This window comes from Rhinolophus ferrumequinum, chromosome 5, assembly GCF_004115265.2.
Source record: "Rhinolophus ferrumequinum isolate MPI-CBG mRhiFer1 chromosome 5, mRhiFer1_v1.p, whole genome shotgun sequence".
Classification (NCBI taxonomy): domain Eukaryota; kingdom Metazoa; phylum Chordata; class Mammalia; order Chiroptera; family Rhinolophidae; genus Rhinolophus; species Rhinolophus ferrumequinum.
In genome coordinates this window covers 6,114,354-6,130,516 of record NC_046288.1, presented here as the reverse complement: position 1 = coordinate 6,130,516, position 16,163 = coordinate 6,114,354, and the positions used below count along the sequence as shown (strand labels likewise).

General features: G+C 43.4%; 1 protein-coding gene across 1 annotated transcript in view; it reads right to left on the bottom strand.

The window, feature by feature from the left end:
- CCNY (cyclin Y) overlaps positions 1 to 16,163 on the bottom strand; it is a 184,875-nt gene that overhangs the window by 45,168 nt on the left and 123,544 nt on the right. Inside the window, exon 3 of the mRNA XM_033106267.1 lies at positions 6,365 to 6,399. Coding sequence (XP_032962158.1) covers positions 6,365 to 6,399 — 35 coding nt within the window. The remainder of the gene's footprint in view (positions 1 to 6,364; positions 6,400 to 16,163) is intronic.

Here is a 16,163-nt window from a genome sequence, read left to right as displayed (position 1 = left end):
CTTGAATGCCAGTAGTCAAATATATTCCATGCTATAGCTTTGGGGGTAGGGTGGAGTGGGAAATGAGCTTATTCTAGAATGCGGGGGGTAAGGTAGAGCAGATGTCTATCCAAGTGTAGGTCTTAAAATATTTAATTTACAGAAGGACTCAAAAATTGGTTAGACTTGACCCAGAATGTAAGCAATTCAAGTTTCTCTCCTACTATTAGAGCTCTCTCTTCTACATAATTAGTAAACTGTCACAGAAATTCAAATGTCAAGTATTTGTACAATGCAAATGTTTAAGGGCCTACACATATCCCATCTCCACTGCTATTCATAACTATCCTCTGAGATGGGAGGCAAGTGGTATTGTCCTCTTTAAGGTGATACAATTAAAGCATTTTACCAAGTGACATAGTAAATTGGCATCAAAAGCAGAGAAGTATTAGAAGAATCCCAGTTCGGGCCACTTGACTCCTAATAAAGTGTTCTTGCTATACTACATTGTTCTTCACCAACACCCCTACAAAGTTCCCTATGAATGCAGGTCAAAACTTTACTGGTGGGGCGGCCGGTTAGCTCAGCTGGTTAGAGCACGGTGCTCTTAACAACAAGGTTGCCGGTTCGATCCCCACATGGGCCACTGTAAGCTGCGCCCTCCACAACTAGACTGAAACAACTACTTGACTTGGAGCTGATGGGTCCTGGAAAAACACACATAAAATAAATAAAGAAAAAAAAAAACTTTACTGGTTCTAGAAGGTCGTTTCTTCTTTTGCGAAAAGTTTAAAATTTTGAAAACCTAAAGGTGGTAAAGAAAAAGTAAGAGTTGTATTTTGAAGAAACAAGTATCGTACTCCTGATAAGTTCAAAAATTGAATTCACAGAACTTCAAACAAAATAGTAAAAGCCAAAGACCAGTTACTTTGTAAAACAGTTTGACAAGTCTTCAAAATGTTAAATATAGAGTAACCATAGGACCCAGCAATTCTACTCTTAGGTACATGCCCACGAGAAATGAAAACATATATCCACATAAAAACCTGTATAACAATGCTCATCACAGCATTATTCATAATAGCCAAAAGGTAGAAACAACCCAAATGTCTATCAGCTGATGAATGAATAAACAAAATGTGCCTCACAGTACAATGGAATATTACTTGGCCATAAAAAGGAATGAAGTTCTAATACAGAGAGTGCCAAAAAAAATGTATACACAATTTAAGAAAGGAAAACTGTATTAAAATTGTAATACTCAATATATACCGATAACAAAAAGTGAATACAAGTCACGTCTGTCTCCTGCAATTACAAGAGGTGCTCAAAGTGGTTACCATCTGTGGGGACGGAGCCAGGAGAGCAGTTTCCAGGCTCTCGGCGTCACGTGGAAAGATGCTCACTCGGGTAGTTGACGGCCATCAGCTGTGGCTCGTTGGCCATCAGCTGTAACCAGTGAGCCATTGGCCACTAATATAACTGCCGTGGCTACGCTAGCAGCAAATGGGGGGCTAGCAAGAAGATGGTGGCTGAGCTAGCAAGAGCGGATTGCAGTTAGGAGGGCAGATTGCAGCTAGCAAGTGGAGTGGGGATTGCGGATTACAGAGAAGCGGACGACAGGTTGCGGATCATGTGGCTCCTGCTTCCTGTGTCTCCAACCCAGCCTCCAGTGAGACTACAGTGGTGTGACTCCCCAAACTACGGCTCCGTGGGTGTTCCTTTTTGGCCTCACCATGTCCTGCGTTCTTATGTGGGGAGCGGGACCAGAGACCCCGCCTGACACCCTGCCTGACACCATCAGTGTCCAGATACTTCTGATTCCGGTGAACTACTGCTTGAGCATAGATAACATCTCTTAAAATGTGTGTATATATACATTTTTGGCACCCCCGGTATATACTACAACACAGATGAACCCTGAAAATGTTTGCTAAGTGAAAGAAGCCAATCATAAAAGGCCACATATTGTATAACATTAAATATAAAGTATCCAGAATAAACACATCCATAGAAACAGCAAGTACAGCAGTGGTTGCCAGGGGTGGGGAATGGGAAGTGATTGTTAATGGGTTTCTTTTTGGAGGGATGAATATGTTCTAACATTGACTGTGGTGATAGTTACATAACTCTGTGAATGGTTTTTAGTATTAAAAACCATTAAGTTATATACTTTAAAAAAGTGAATTTTATGGTCTATAAATTGTATCTCAATAGAGTTTTCTAAAAATAAATTTTTCACAGAAGAAAAAAAATAGTCAAAGACCGAAGAGGGGAAAAATATCCTATGGGATGGACTGAAATTGGGGTATTAGTAAGAATTCATGATTTCCAAAACGTCTATTTCCTAGATATGAATTGGCCTACAAGCAATGACACCCCATATGGAGTCCAGATCTGGTTTCTAATACTGTTTGCCACTGAAAGGAACCAGGAGAAATGGCTGATTCCAGGGCTACCCAAGGAGATATAAGCTGATCCTGGAATATCTTGTGCCAAAAAGCAAGAACACTCAAAAAGGAAAAAAAAAAAAATAGGGGCACCACGAGAACACAGAGCCAGTTTGCAAAGACTGCTACAGCCAAATCTAGGACAATGTGAGCACCAAAATAATTAAGGACAGCAATGAACCATTGGAAAAACAGAAATCCACAAGTCCATATAAGGATGAACAGATGGAAGAATGATAGACGGGAAGAAAAGGCCCTCCCTTAGGACAGAATGACAACTGCCTGGTCGGGACTGGAAAACTATTTGCAATGAAAATATAATACAGAGATAGGTTCAAGAATGATCAACAGATGCTAAATCTGGGAGAAGGAATAAGGAGCAGGATTATTTGCGTGGTCTTAAAAGTATCTGCTCATAGACTTGCTCGTTAGTTGTACGGTGAAAACCAGTAAATACACACTGGAGAATCTGGACAGCACCTTGCCAGCTGATCAAAATCAACATCACTGACAAGGTCAGATGGATACTGTATCTCCGGATTTGACACACAGAGAAGGGCAAAGGATCACTCCATGAAGTGTTCTGGCCGGAAGTACTGACCTGAATCCTCAGACAAATCCAAAAGGAGAAACGTTCTGTTAACAAAACATCTGACCCTGTATTCTTCAATACTCTCAGAGAAAGTACAGAGAAAAGCTGAGCGTGTCTCCAGATTCAAGGAGACCGAGGGGCACACCAACTAAACTCCACGTGTGATCCTAATTTGAAATCGGCACCAGAGAAAAACATGCTACACACAATATTATGGGGCTACTTAACACAACTGGAATATTAATAAGAATAGTATCACTGTTGAATACTTACTTTTGATAACAATATTGTGTTTACACAGAGAATCTCCTTGTCTTACGAAATACACATTGGAGTATTCAGAGGTAAAGGGCAGGATGTAGGCAACCTACCCCCAAACGATTCAGAAAAAATAATATAGGAATATGATCAGAGCATGAGTGAAAAGTGATAAAACACTGGTTAAAAATGGTCAATCTGGATGAAGGGTATATGGGAAGTTTCTTCTATATTATTATTACAGCTGTTCTATAAGTTTGAAATTTTTCAAAATAAAAGTTAATAGACAGATGATAGGCAGACAGACAGACAGACAGATAAGTAGACAGAGCAAAAGAACAAACTAACACAGATGCTGGTGTGGAAGCCTCTGCTTAAAGAATAAGGGAAGGAGAACCTACTTCTGAAAGGACTTTCCTGACTTTACTTGCTCCTTCCTCGATTTCGTGTTTTTCCTTTCCTCTCTCTGTTCCAGAAGTCCCTGAGCAAGGTGATGGAGTTGAAAACTGAGGAGTTAAGAGAACAATGAAGCCAACAAATAAACTAGTGCAGTGAGGAGAGTGAGGGAGGCATCGTGCAGGCCCTGGAATATCTCCTTCTGCTCACACGAGGAACAGCTGGGCCCCCTCAGCCCTCAGCAAAGAACAACAAAGGAACCGAGAAGTCACAGATGAGGTCAAATCAGAACCGCTCCCTCCGCCCCTGTGACAGCGTCTCAGCAATGTGAAAACCGGGTGGCGTGGGCAAACATCTGCGCAGCCTTCCAATACGTGGTGATGGAAGGAGAACTGACTCTGGGTGGTGAGCACACAATGGGATATGTACGTGATGTATTACAGAATTGTACACCTGAAATCTATGTAACTTTACTACCAATTGTCACCCCAATAAACTTTAATTACAAAATAAAAATAAAAACATGTGTGCTGGCTGATGCAGAGAGGAGATGCCCACCACATGCAAAAGACCAGGGCTTCCATACACAGCAGCTCCCACTGAGAACCGTCCTACCTGTCGGCGGCCCTATATCCGCATGGACTACTACCCTTTACGTTGCAATGCACTTTATTTGTACCTCATAACAAAAGTGACAGAAGGAAGGGGGTTGAGAGCAGGAAAGTGTAATAAAAGGGAAAGTCTTCTATGTACACAGCCAGACACTCGAGGGACTGCCAACCGACACAGACTTATCTATATCAACATGTTGGTGTGGAGCGTTACCGTTTCTAGACAGTCTGGAAAAAAGAAATACGTTAAGATGAGAGAATGTAATAACACATCTCCCCCATGTCATCATTCTTTGTGTGAAATCAAATGAGTAGTGTGAGAACCAGACTATCCAAGGTTCCTTAGTGAGGTGTGAAAATTCCGTACTCTGTATTACTGTTTTAACTTCCTGTAAATGTGAATTATTTCCCAAAAAAAAAAAAAAAAAAAAAAAAATTGGATGCCTTAAGCTTACTGGATTTTTAAAATCTTACTGAGATTAAAACCTTACTTCTTTCATACAAGCACATTGTATTGGGGTTACATAGCAGTTGCTCAATAGATTTGTGTTCTATTAAAAGTAAATCTCCCAAAGAGGGAAAAGCAAGGTTTAGAATCTTTAAAATTTCAGTTTCTGGATCAAGCTCACTACATTCCTTGACTTTTCTAGCTGAACAAGTAAAGAGTGTAACTAGAAATGACAGCATTTTACAAGGAGTCTGCTCCTATCCTATCCCATTCAAACCTAGAAGGCTTGAAATGCATTCAGAAATCCATTCAGATGACACAACTGCAGACGAGCGTATTCCCTGAGGCAGGATTCCCAAACGCAGTAGAACAGAATACACTCCACCCCAGGAACTATGGTCTTAAAAATTATGAGAAAACTATATCCATATTCAAAGTACCAGAAAGACTTTCATCAGTTTTGATATTGAACTTGGAAAATTAAATAGAACTTATCTGTATTCTAACGGACAGTAACAATAACATCAACATATTTATATGGTGCTATAATTAGTTTGCATGGGCCCAGCTTATGAATTTCTTTACAACAGCATTTTGTCCACATTTTCAAAGGGCAACGGCAACGGAGACAATATTATGGCTTTAAGTCTCTCTGATACACAGCTTCAGTGCCAAGTACTTCAAGATCTACAAATACTTAAACACAGACAGTCTAGAAATCCTGAGAAAAACCCTTGTAAGGTCAAATACTCACTGCTGTTTTCAATATGAGAATTTACAGCATACTTATTTTGGTAATTTACCTACTTCATCATTCCATACCTCATGGAGACAGTTTTTTTCCCCTAAAGAAAGGGGCATATAATTAGAGGGAGAGGAAGGGGTGGTTATAACTTGCCTGGTCTCCTGACTCTACACTTGCAGGGCTTCACACTACACAGGGGTGCAAGTTGGGGCATGGGGTGTAGGGAGTGACGGGGTGCGGGGGTACAGTGGAGCCAGCTGCACATGCTGCTCAAGGAAGAAGGATAAGTTATCTCAATGGGAGACTTTCTGCCTGGCAAGCAAGGGAAGGAAATACTGCTCAGAATGGCCAAAAGTCTAAAGCTAAATTCTTTCAATCCCTTTAAAAGTGCTGCCAATTTTATCCTTTATTTGAGCACCAAAGGAACATGCAGACTCTACGGACCTATAAAGAAAAATTAGGGAAAGGAAAGTGTATGGAGGCAGAGAGCCTCATGCAAAACAATTATGTTTATTCAAATGCAACGGATTTACAGAGAGAAAAAGAGTAATTTGGGGTGGGGATAGAAGAAGGAAAGGATTAGAACTTTAAAAGAAGTGCCTTTCATTTGCCTGTGTAGTGTTTGCTGTAGTATGTTCACACACATTTTCCCATGAACAACAGCAGTCTGAGACTTCCAGAAAAACATTTGGGCCAGGGGATAAATACCAGCCATACTTGTCCAATTACAAACCAAACTGAGCATAAGGACACTGCAACATTCTTCACATTCTTCCAAGTATAGACAAAATACATGAACCATTTTCGCCCATCCCAGACACGGTTATTTAAGCTCTCTTCACTGTACAGTCATTATGAAGAACACAGGGAGACAGCTTCACTTACATGGTTAATGAAGAGACTCTTGCGTTTTTCTCTCACTGTGAAAACAAAAGATGCAACAGAAAGGTTACATGCCTGCATGGCAATCCCTTACGGGGGACAAGACCTCTGTGTCGTGCTCCCATCCGTCCACCAACCAATGTACCCCGTTGCTCCATTACCAAATACAAGAATACGTGACCTGCGCAATGCAGATCTGAACCTGGTTAACAGAGTGTATTATACCCACTTAAACTACAGCACACTAACCAAGTAAATGTAACTATAATTAACCGAGGCATAACAGCTTTCCAATAACTAAATAAAATATTAATTAGTAAATCTCATAAAACTTGTATGCATTCATGAATTTAAAATAATTAGCAAATAACAGGACTACTGATTTCTAACCCAAGCAGACCCATAAAGGTCCACACTATTGGGTGAAATATAAACAACAATAATACCCATCACAGCATTAAAGTACAGGACAAAATAAGTCAGAAACGCTATTAGCACGGAGTCCAATTCCTCTCTGTGCTGAGTGCTGGGGAATAGTCGGGCTTCTGTCTCGAAGGCGTCTTGGAGCCTCCTGCAGCGCCCTCTCCCTCAGGGAGGCTGATAAACCCCAATACCAAACACTGTCCTATCTGAGATGGATTCTCACACTGTTGGCTGCACTGAGTGGCTCCGCCTGCTCTGCCCTCCCACCCCCATCACAGTGTTCCTTAGAATAGGGGCCCTCAGCCCCCGAGATGTACAAGGGGGACAGGGAACCCAGAAAAGCTTTTCCATAACCTAGTATCATTGGATTTTGCATTTTCTTTCCTGAACACTTACTTTTGAGGGTATATACTAAACAGTCAACACACTTACTGAGTGGGTCATTGTAGAAGATACGTATAAAGAATAGGTTTCCTTCAAGGACATGACATCCTGGGTCCCTAAGAATCAATAATGCTACCTCTGAGTGTCCTAAAATGCTAGGTACAAACCCAGTTTATCATTTGAGGAGCCCTGCCCCACCCCCACCCCCCCAGTCCACACCCCAAATGCAGTTTCACTAGTTTCAAGCCCAGGGATTTGGGAACTGTTATCCTAGTTTACATTCTGTTCGGATTCCTTCGAAGTGCTATGCTCCCTGGAATGACTCCTGTCCCTCTTTCCATCTCAAAGCTGCTACTGAGGGAACAAAAGCAAAAACCAGCCTGAAGGCACTGCTGGGAGAAGGTGCCTGCACAAGGCCACAGATGGAGCCGTCTGCAGGCCGCTGGCATGCACCAACCACATACGGCCTGCAGGACACCTGGACACACCTGAGGCCGGACCAGCAAGCAGGGAGCTGGCTGGAGCGCACAAACAACAGCGCGGATGGTATCTGCTGGGCAGTGTGGACGCTGCGTGATCACTTGTGACCCAACTCGAAATAAGCATCCACGTGTGGACCATAACAAAAGAAAAATGAGGGGCTGGCAGGAAGCACTGGGTTTTAACTTCCTGATACTATACACTTTGTGTGTTTGTGCGTGCATGTGTATCAGTGTGGGGGGGTGTGTACACGTATGTATTTTCCATAAATTATTTCAATACTAAATTATTGTATATCTACTCAAGGTTTGCTCTAACACACAGGGATATGCTGACATTTCCATGATGATTTCCTACTGGCTAAAGGAATCTGAGAACACTTTCTGTACAGGCAGTGGACTTGACAGGGTTTCCAGCAAATTCCACAGGTAATACTTAGCTATTCCTAGGGCACTGAGCAACAGGTTTGAGCAGAGGCTTTGTGTCTCCCAATTATGGGTATCACCTCCGAGGTCACCTCAACACTCTACATCACCCACCTTCAGCAGATGAAAGACATCTATGTCTTTAGAAATATAAGAGCTTGTTACATGGGTACTACTGAAAAGATGAGGAATTATTTAAAAATACGAGAGAGGGCTGAAATATAGAATTGTCAATGTTTTGACTAAAAGTTTTAACAAGAAAGCTCTAAAACAAATAAAAACAACATCACAGTCCACAAATAGGAATATTACAAAACTATGGATGCTATTGGATGCTATTCTTGCATGTCTCCTCCAAGGATAAATCGCAGGGAAGAATCAGGTCATTTCCACGAACCCCAACTTGTTCCAATTAGAATAGTAAAAAACAAAAGCTCGCTAAGATTATTATTACAAAACACGTAAGGACAAGGTATCCGAATCTATTACGAATAGCTCAGGCACTCACTGTTTTCATACAAATGAACACCTACCTGCACACACTTCCCTCAAAGCAACGGAACCTGCTGAGTCTGCTCTGAAATCTGAGTTCACAGGGCCTGAATCAGATACCACCGTGCTGTATTAGTTTGTAATGTCGCCCCAAGAGGGTCTCTGAAAAATCCAGCCTAATGTTTATCTAGAGGCTTTTCCACACATGTCTCTATGGCTGACTTCCTTCTGGAGTGTCTCCTAAGTCCCCTAACCAACTGCCTGTCCCCACACAAACAGGAAGAATTCCCAACATCCACGCTCATCCTAGATGACCCTGACCACCACTGGCCTGGATCCAGGTGGACACTCTTTCCTAGCTGAGCTAATTCTCTCCCCTGGGAATTTCGAGATGCTGGTTCCTGACGGCCAGAGCCCTCCCTGAAGGTATGGGGTTGGGTGGGGTGCATGTCCTGCTTTGCAGAAGAGTTAAACACAGCAGGTCTGATTGCCATAGCTGAAAAGGGCTACTACTTGCAAGGCAGGCCCTTAGATGGCATCTGGGAACACGGATTTTGGGGAGGGTTCCCAGCATTCCCTAACTAATAAGAGTGGCTCACTGTGCCAAACTATACAAACAACATGGTGTACGCTGAGCATCTGCTTTCCTCCTGGGAGTCTGCAATGTGCTACATACCAGGCAGTGGCTGTCTACCGAGCCAGTCCTCAACACAAATCCTGGGCACCGGGTCACCGAGGACCTTCCCTGGCTACCAACACGTCACAGGTCGTTACTGAGGGAACCTGGTGCGTCCTGTGTCACTCCACTTGGAGGACTGTTGGAAGCCTGCACCTGGCTTCCTCTGAACTCCACCCATGCACCTTTTCCTTGTACTGGTTCTGCTTTGTGTACTTTCTTTGTAGTAGGTCACAGCCATGAGTACCACTACATTACGAGTGCTATGATTCTCCGACTAAAGCACTGAAACTGGGGGTGGTCTTGAGGACCGTCAACACAGTTGGCAAGCAGAGAAGAATGGGGGGCTGGGTAGGTAATTCCTTAGTTCCCAATGGCTCTTAGTCTGTAGTTCCAGTGACTCACAAGGTTTCTGAGATACTCTCGTACCCTTACAATGAATTCTTCCTTTTCCCCTAGGCTAGCTGTAGCAGAATTAAGACACTACTATGGGGAGAAACATAATAAAATCAGTGGAATCTCTTACCCTGGTATCACCGAAACACGACAAATAAAATGACCCAATTCTAAATCTGTTTTTAAAATAAATTTGAAACCACTAAGGCCATTAATCAGCTCTGAAATTCAAATGGCTTCAGCCATTTCATGTAATGGTACAAGCAATACCCCAACTGATATTTCTGAGATTGGCTTTAATCATTTTTAAACCTGAACATTTTTGGTTACTAATAGCATATATCAAAATCTCTGGAGTTCTCAACCTTCCTACATAATTGAAAGCACTAACAGTTATATTTGCTTTGTTGGAAAAACAGGCAATAAATTGATATGGATAATAAATCTCACCTCCCCGGGAGAAGAATAATAGCTGTCTCCTTTAATCCCATCTATGATGGCTTGTTAAGAGGATTTTTAATTAGCTAATGCAATAGTCCATAATGACTTAATAGAAAATGCACTAGAGGCTTTAAAAATAAGCCATCTAAAATCAGCAAAAACACTACCACTGGCATTAAAAGTGTTCTCCGGATAAAAAGGGGAGTGAGGAGTAAATGGCAGTGTTTGCAATGAGGGATTAAACAAATATCACTAAGGTTGCCTGGGACTCTCCCACTCTTAAAAATACAACTTTCTGAAAAAACTTAATGCTTAAATATTGAGGATTTGTTAACAATCTAAATGCAATTTCAGCTAACCTCTGTTACAGACAGGCATTTAAAAAATTACCTTGGTTTCCCTTGTTCTTTTTCTAAAATAGGCTTCCCAATGGCAAGTGTCAGCCACCATCAGCCATAGGATGTTAGGACTAAAAAGATCCTAAGATGTAATCCAACATCCTTCCTTTGAAAACGAGGAAGCTGCCCCCACAGGCCCAGAGAAGGAGTGAGCCGAGGGCAGTGAGCTGGGCTCCTCAGGCTCTTCTTTCCTCTGCACCACCCTCCTTCCTGGGGCAGGAATCTGAATGAAATCAATTCCATTTGACAACAGATCATTAGGATCTGATATGAACAGAGGTAAGCCATTCCACAAAGAAAAATGACTTAGCTTATTAATTATGCTGATGTGAAAGACTGGCAGGCCACACAAGTAAGAGGCCTCAACAATGAAGCAAAGAATTACAGAACTTTGTTTTGAGATGTAAGACTGATGACTGAGGTAGCAGAGCCAATGGAGACCACAAAAATCTGGTTCAAAAGAAAAGGTTTTATATTCCTTTCTTTTTCCTGGTGGGTGACATAGATCAGGCTTTGAACAAGCAAAAGTTCAATATTAATTTTTCTTAAAATCAGTTTGAGAATACCATAAAATTCCCATAGTTTTCAATAATTCAATGAAATCATCGTTACTGAATTCGAAACACAACTGTTGTGCCCTGTCAGGAGCGTAGCATGGAGGTAACTGCAAAGATATTGTGGGGATCCTGCCCTGCGGAACTCACGGCCTGACCAGGGGGTAAGTCATGAATGTCTAGGCCACAGACTGATGGGTACACTGACTCCACCCTTCGGGCCTGCGCTAGGCACCCAAGTAAGGTCATCACTTCCGAAAAGGCTCACCTCCTGCACTGCGGGAGGGCAGCGCCTCCCAACAACTCGGCCTACTCTGAATTACTCTGGACTTGTGTTTATTTCTAAACCTGGGCACAGAGGGACATTCTGGATATTCAAAGTGAAGTCCAAGCAACCATGGCAGATGAAGCAAAAATGAAAAGAAAAAATTTCAAAGACGTCTACGGTAGACCAGTTGTGGAGCGCAGAAATTCCAGGGGAGAGAAGTGGAAGTAGGTAGAGCTTACGGAGAAACCATTCAAAGAGCAAGTATCTATCTAATCAACTGTCAACTAACTTCAGACGTTTTCGGTTTACCTTGGAGAAAACCCAGGGCCACAGGATTTCCTCAGAAGCACAGACACCTAAATAAAGTGAATTCTTTTAAAACATTTTTCTGATTATAAAAGAAATGCATGCTTAGTTTGGAAAAACTGGAAAACAGGGCAGTAAAAAGAAAAAAATACAAATTTAAATTTAGGAAATACCGAGAAACATAAAGAAAAATGTATCACCCAAAAACCCAGAGATAACCACTATTAATATTTTGGTTAACCACTATTAATATTTTGGATAACCACTATTAATATTTTCTCAAAGGGAATTATTTCTCTATGCATACTTATACAGATATGTTATATGCATTTTTGCAAATTAATATTTATATATAAATATGTGCAAATATACATGTGCACATGCATAAACATAGTAATACCGTGCATTTTTCTGTCGGTGTGTTAGTATTTTCATTGGTTGTATAACAATTCCTTAACACATAAAGGTATTAATTCTTTGTCATATGCATTACAATATTTTTCCCATTTGATGATTTAACTTTTAGGATGCATTTTGACATAAATTTTCATTTTTAGGCAATTTCTTCCATTGCTGTTATAAACTTACATGCCTCCTTCCTCATTCTAAGACTAAAACTCACTTACATTGTTTCAATGTTTATCAGTTGACCCCTGAACAACACAGATATGAACTAGTCCATTTATATGCAATTTTTTTCAACAAATACTGTAAATGTGTTTTCTCTTCCTTATGATTTTTCATAATATCATTTCCTTCTCTCTAGCTTCCTTTATTGTAAGAATATATTATAAAATACATATAACATACAAAATATGTATTAATTGACTGTCTGTATTATTGGTAAGGCTTCCAGTCAACAGTAGACTATTAATAGTTAAGTTTTGGGGAGTCAAAAGTTACACGTGATTTTCAACGGCGCAGGAAGTCAGCGTCCCTAACTCCCCTGTTGTTCAAGGGACAACTGAATGATCATCACGGTTAGCCTACAACTAGTTAACCCCCCAGAAATTTAGTCTGGTACATGGTGGTGAGGTTACCATTTGATTTTTTTTAGATGAGCTTCGAAATGCTGTGTATACTTTTATAAAGGGCTTCTATCACGTGGGCTGCTGCCATCTCAGACCCGACCTCTTCCTGTGTGCTTCCAGGCTGCGTGGAGGCAATTCTGAAATGGGAGGGTCCATCTATCTGTGTCATGGAAACAGACTGAGAAGAAAATAGACCTGGGCATAGCAGAGACCACCTCCACCCTCCCAATGGTGGTCAGCACTTCTCATCCTGCTCAGACCCAGTGAGCAGGTGTGGGGCGCTGCCGTCAGTATAAAGAAGGACCTGAAACCTAAGACAAGCTAAGAAGATGGCAGAGACCCAGGTCGGGGAAGAAACTCAACCCAACTGAGCAAACGAGAAGCTGAGGACCGACACTCCAGGGCAAGCACCGCACTTACTGAGAACTGAAGCTGCCTTGGATGCTGCTTTCACTGCTTGGAGAGAGTACGCATTCGGTCTTCCCGACAATCTCAGAAGGAGGTACTAAGTCCATTTTACAGATGACAAAACTGGGTCAGCAAGACCATCTGGATCAGAGGCATGAGATCATATAGACAGTGATGGATCTAAGCTTGTAGCTCCGGCAGGTTGATTCCAGAAGGTTGTGCTTTTAATCACCACTGTCTCCGGGAAATCTTTCCAAGGTGTTATTTGTTCTCATGTGGTGACTGACTCAGATTATCAGTGAAATTCAACTGATTCCCCAGATGTCACTGGGCAGCTAACCAAAAACATCAACCATGAAGGCAGGTTATAAACGTGAGAAGCTGTGAAAAGTACAGAAAGGAGGGTTAGCGGGAGCTACCTGAAGGGGGGTGGAAGGCCCTCATACCATGTTTCCCCAAAAATAAGACCTAACCGGGAAAAAAGCCCTAACATGATTTTTCAGGATGGCATCCCCTGAACATAAGCCCCAATGCGTCTTTTGGAGCAAAAATTAATATAAGACCCGGTCTAATTTTCGGGGAAACAGTAGTTCAGAAAGGAGAACTGAAGAGTAAGGGATTGAAATCAAGAGTTTATCACTACCAACCACCAGGCGAGAGGGTGGAGAACACAGCTACGGTGGAGAGGATATCAAGCTCCAGCTTTGTGCTGGGTCTCTGCTCACTGAGCGATTTTCTGACGAGTGAATATGGGCAAAGCATAATCGTAGGTTAGGAGAGAAGATACAGTAAAAGGCTTGTTGAGAAAAACTGACATTATGGGTCTAATTTGACTTCAGCTAAGTTTGAACTGTACAAGAAGCTTTCTCCAGACTGGACAGCCCAAGAGATCAGACACTAGAGCAGGGTGATGCTTCCAAGAAATACAGGCCACAAAGCGCCCCCTCTGCACCCACCCACTCACCCACCCACCCAAGGCCTCCCTCATCCATGTAACTTACAGGGCTTAGCATGGCCAAGAGACCCCACATACACACACACCCCCACCCCCCGTGCATCTCAAGAGATGACTGCAGAGACAGGAATGGGGTCCTGAGGGTAGGATGGTTGTGTCAAGTTCAGACGTGGGAGAGGGAAGTCCAAATACACAGCCTAGGCCTAAAATACCCACATTCGCCTGCCCCCAAATAATGGATGTGTCCTTTTTAAAGGAACTTAGGGAAGGTGGAAGAAAGTGATGCTGCAGCATAAAACAGAAAGCCACCTGGGCAGGGAGGCTGTCCCAGTGCCGTGGCATGTCTGCTGAGAATGACTCCCGGCTTCATTCTTTCATTACGTCATTCAATCCATCCCTTTCCTTTTCAAGGTTCTTCTATGTGCGAGCCTCTTGAGCTTGGGACAAAGGAAGACTCAGTCTCTATCCTGAAGCAACAGGGAACTTAGTGGATAAATAAACCCACTATTCCTTTATTTACAAAATATAAAAGAGTCACCTCCACAACAGAGGAATATACAAACTACACTGAATTTAATGCCACTGATATTATGGTACATCTTTATCCTATTTGCCACTAAGAAAGAAAAAAGAAATGCTGCCAGTGACAAGTCACTGCCTGTCCTGATTTCAGGGGTGTTACAGTTGGGGAAACACGTCTAAGAGAATGGATGGAATGTGGGGAAGTTGGGAGCACCCCGTAGAGGCTGGCTTTGGACTAGCATGGCACTGTGGACAGAGGACACTGAGTCAGCTGCAGGTGACAATGCAGAGGGAGCAGAGCAGCTCAGAACCGGGACGCAGGAGGTGGAGGACTGGCAGGGAAGGCAGAAAGGGCGGAAGGGGAAAGGCTGGGTGTGCCAGCTCCCGGGCCCTGTGGGTGAGTGGGAACCGATGGAAGACAGTTTGAGCAGGGAGGGGCCCAACTGCAGCTGAGCTTCAGAACGCTCCTTGTGGCAGCCACATGGAGGGCAAGTGAGACAGGAGACGGAGGGGGAAGGCGGGAAAGGACGGCGGTCACAGGCCAAGAGTGGGAGACGGGCTGTGGGTCACGGTGCTCACGGAGGGAGCAAGAAAAAGAAGAGGTAGCAGGTATTTAGGGGCTAGGACGCCTGGTGCTGGCTGGGGACCCAGACCGACAGGTCCTAGGGGATGGGGAGAGGAGGCGGCAGGAGAGCAAAGACGGTGACTTCTGATTTGGGCATGACAACCCTGAGGCGTGTGTGGTATTACCAAATGGGAATATTTTCCACCAAGCAGTGGAAAATATGCCTGGGGAGCACGTGCTCACATGCCAATACAGGGGTGGTGTCCCCTTACCTGAGGTCCTGAGACAGGATGGCTCGGGGGAGTCCCAGATGTTAGCAATGAGGGACCCACGTACCTCCTTCACAGGCACAAGAACACACACTGAGCGCTTACTGTGTGCCCAAAACGTCATTCTATTGCCTCAGGTCAAGAATCTTCTGAGGTGATGAATATGGTTATTGTCAGTTTACAGGCAATTCTAACCCCTGAGGTCACCTGACTATAAAGCGAACTAAGGACAGACAAGGGCTTAAGTTCAGTCCCAGAGCCCTGGTTGCCAGACAGGAGACATGGGACGATCCCCTGCAAGCCAGGCTGGCCACGGGCTGCAGCTGGTCAGTCGGGCCAGCACTCATGCGATGACCTCTCACTACTCTCCACCTCTGACATTTCTGGAGCATCGACTCCTACAGACTAGAGGGAAAAGAGAAGGTAAGCCAATACTGGTCTTTGTTAACTCTAACCCTGAAATGATCTGCTCAAAGAATAACACAGGGCTGGACTAGAACAGCGGTCTTGAAACCAGGTGTTCAAGGAGCTCTTGAAGATGCTGGGGTTCCCCCTCTACCTCCTTCTTCACAAGAACTTTTCCCCCCTTTCCACAGAAAATGGCGTGCCAACCCACCCTGGACGTGCACCCACCCACATAGAAACCTCTCCCAGGGCACCAGACATAGGAACAAAGGGACACGGGGGTGAGGCAGGCAACCTGCGGCACGGCCTGGAGTCTTCCTGTTCTGTGGACATTTCTACTAGGGTCTCGGAGGACGTCTGGCTTCACATCTGCAGGCGTCACACACAGTGGTGACGATTCCCAT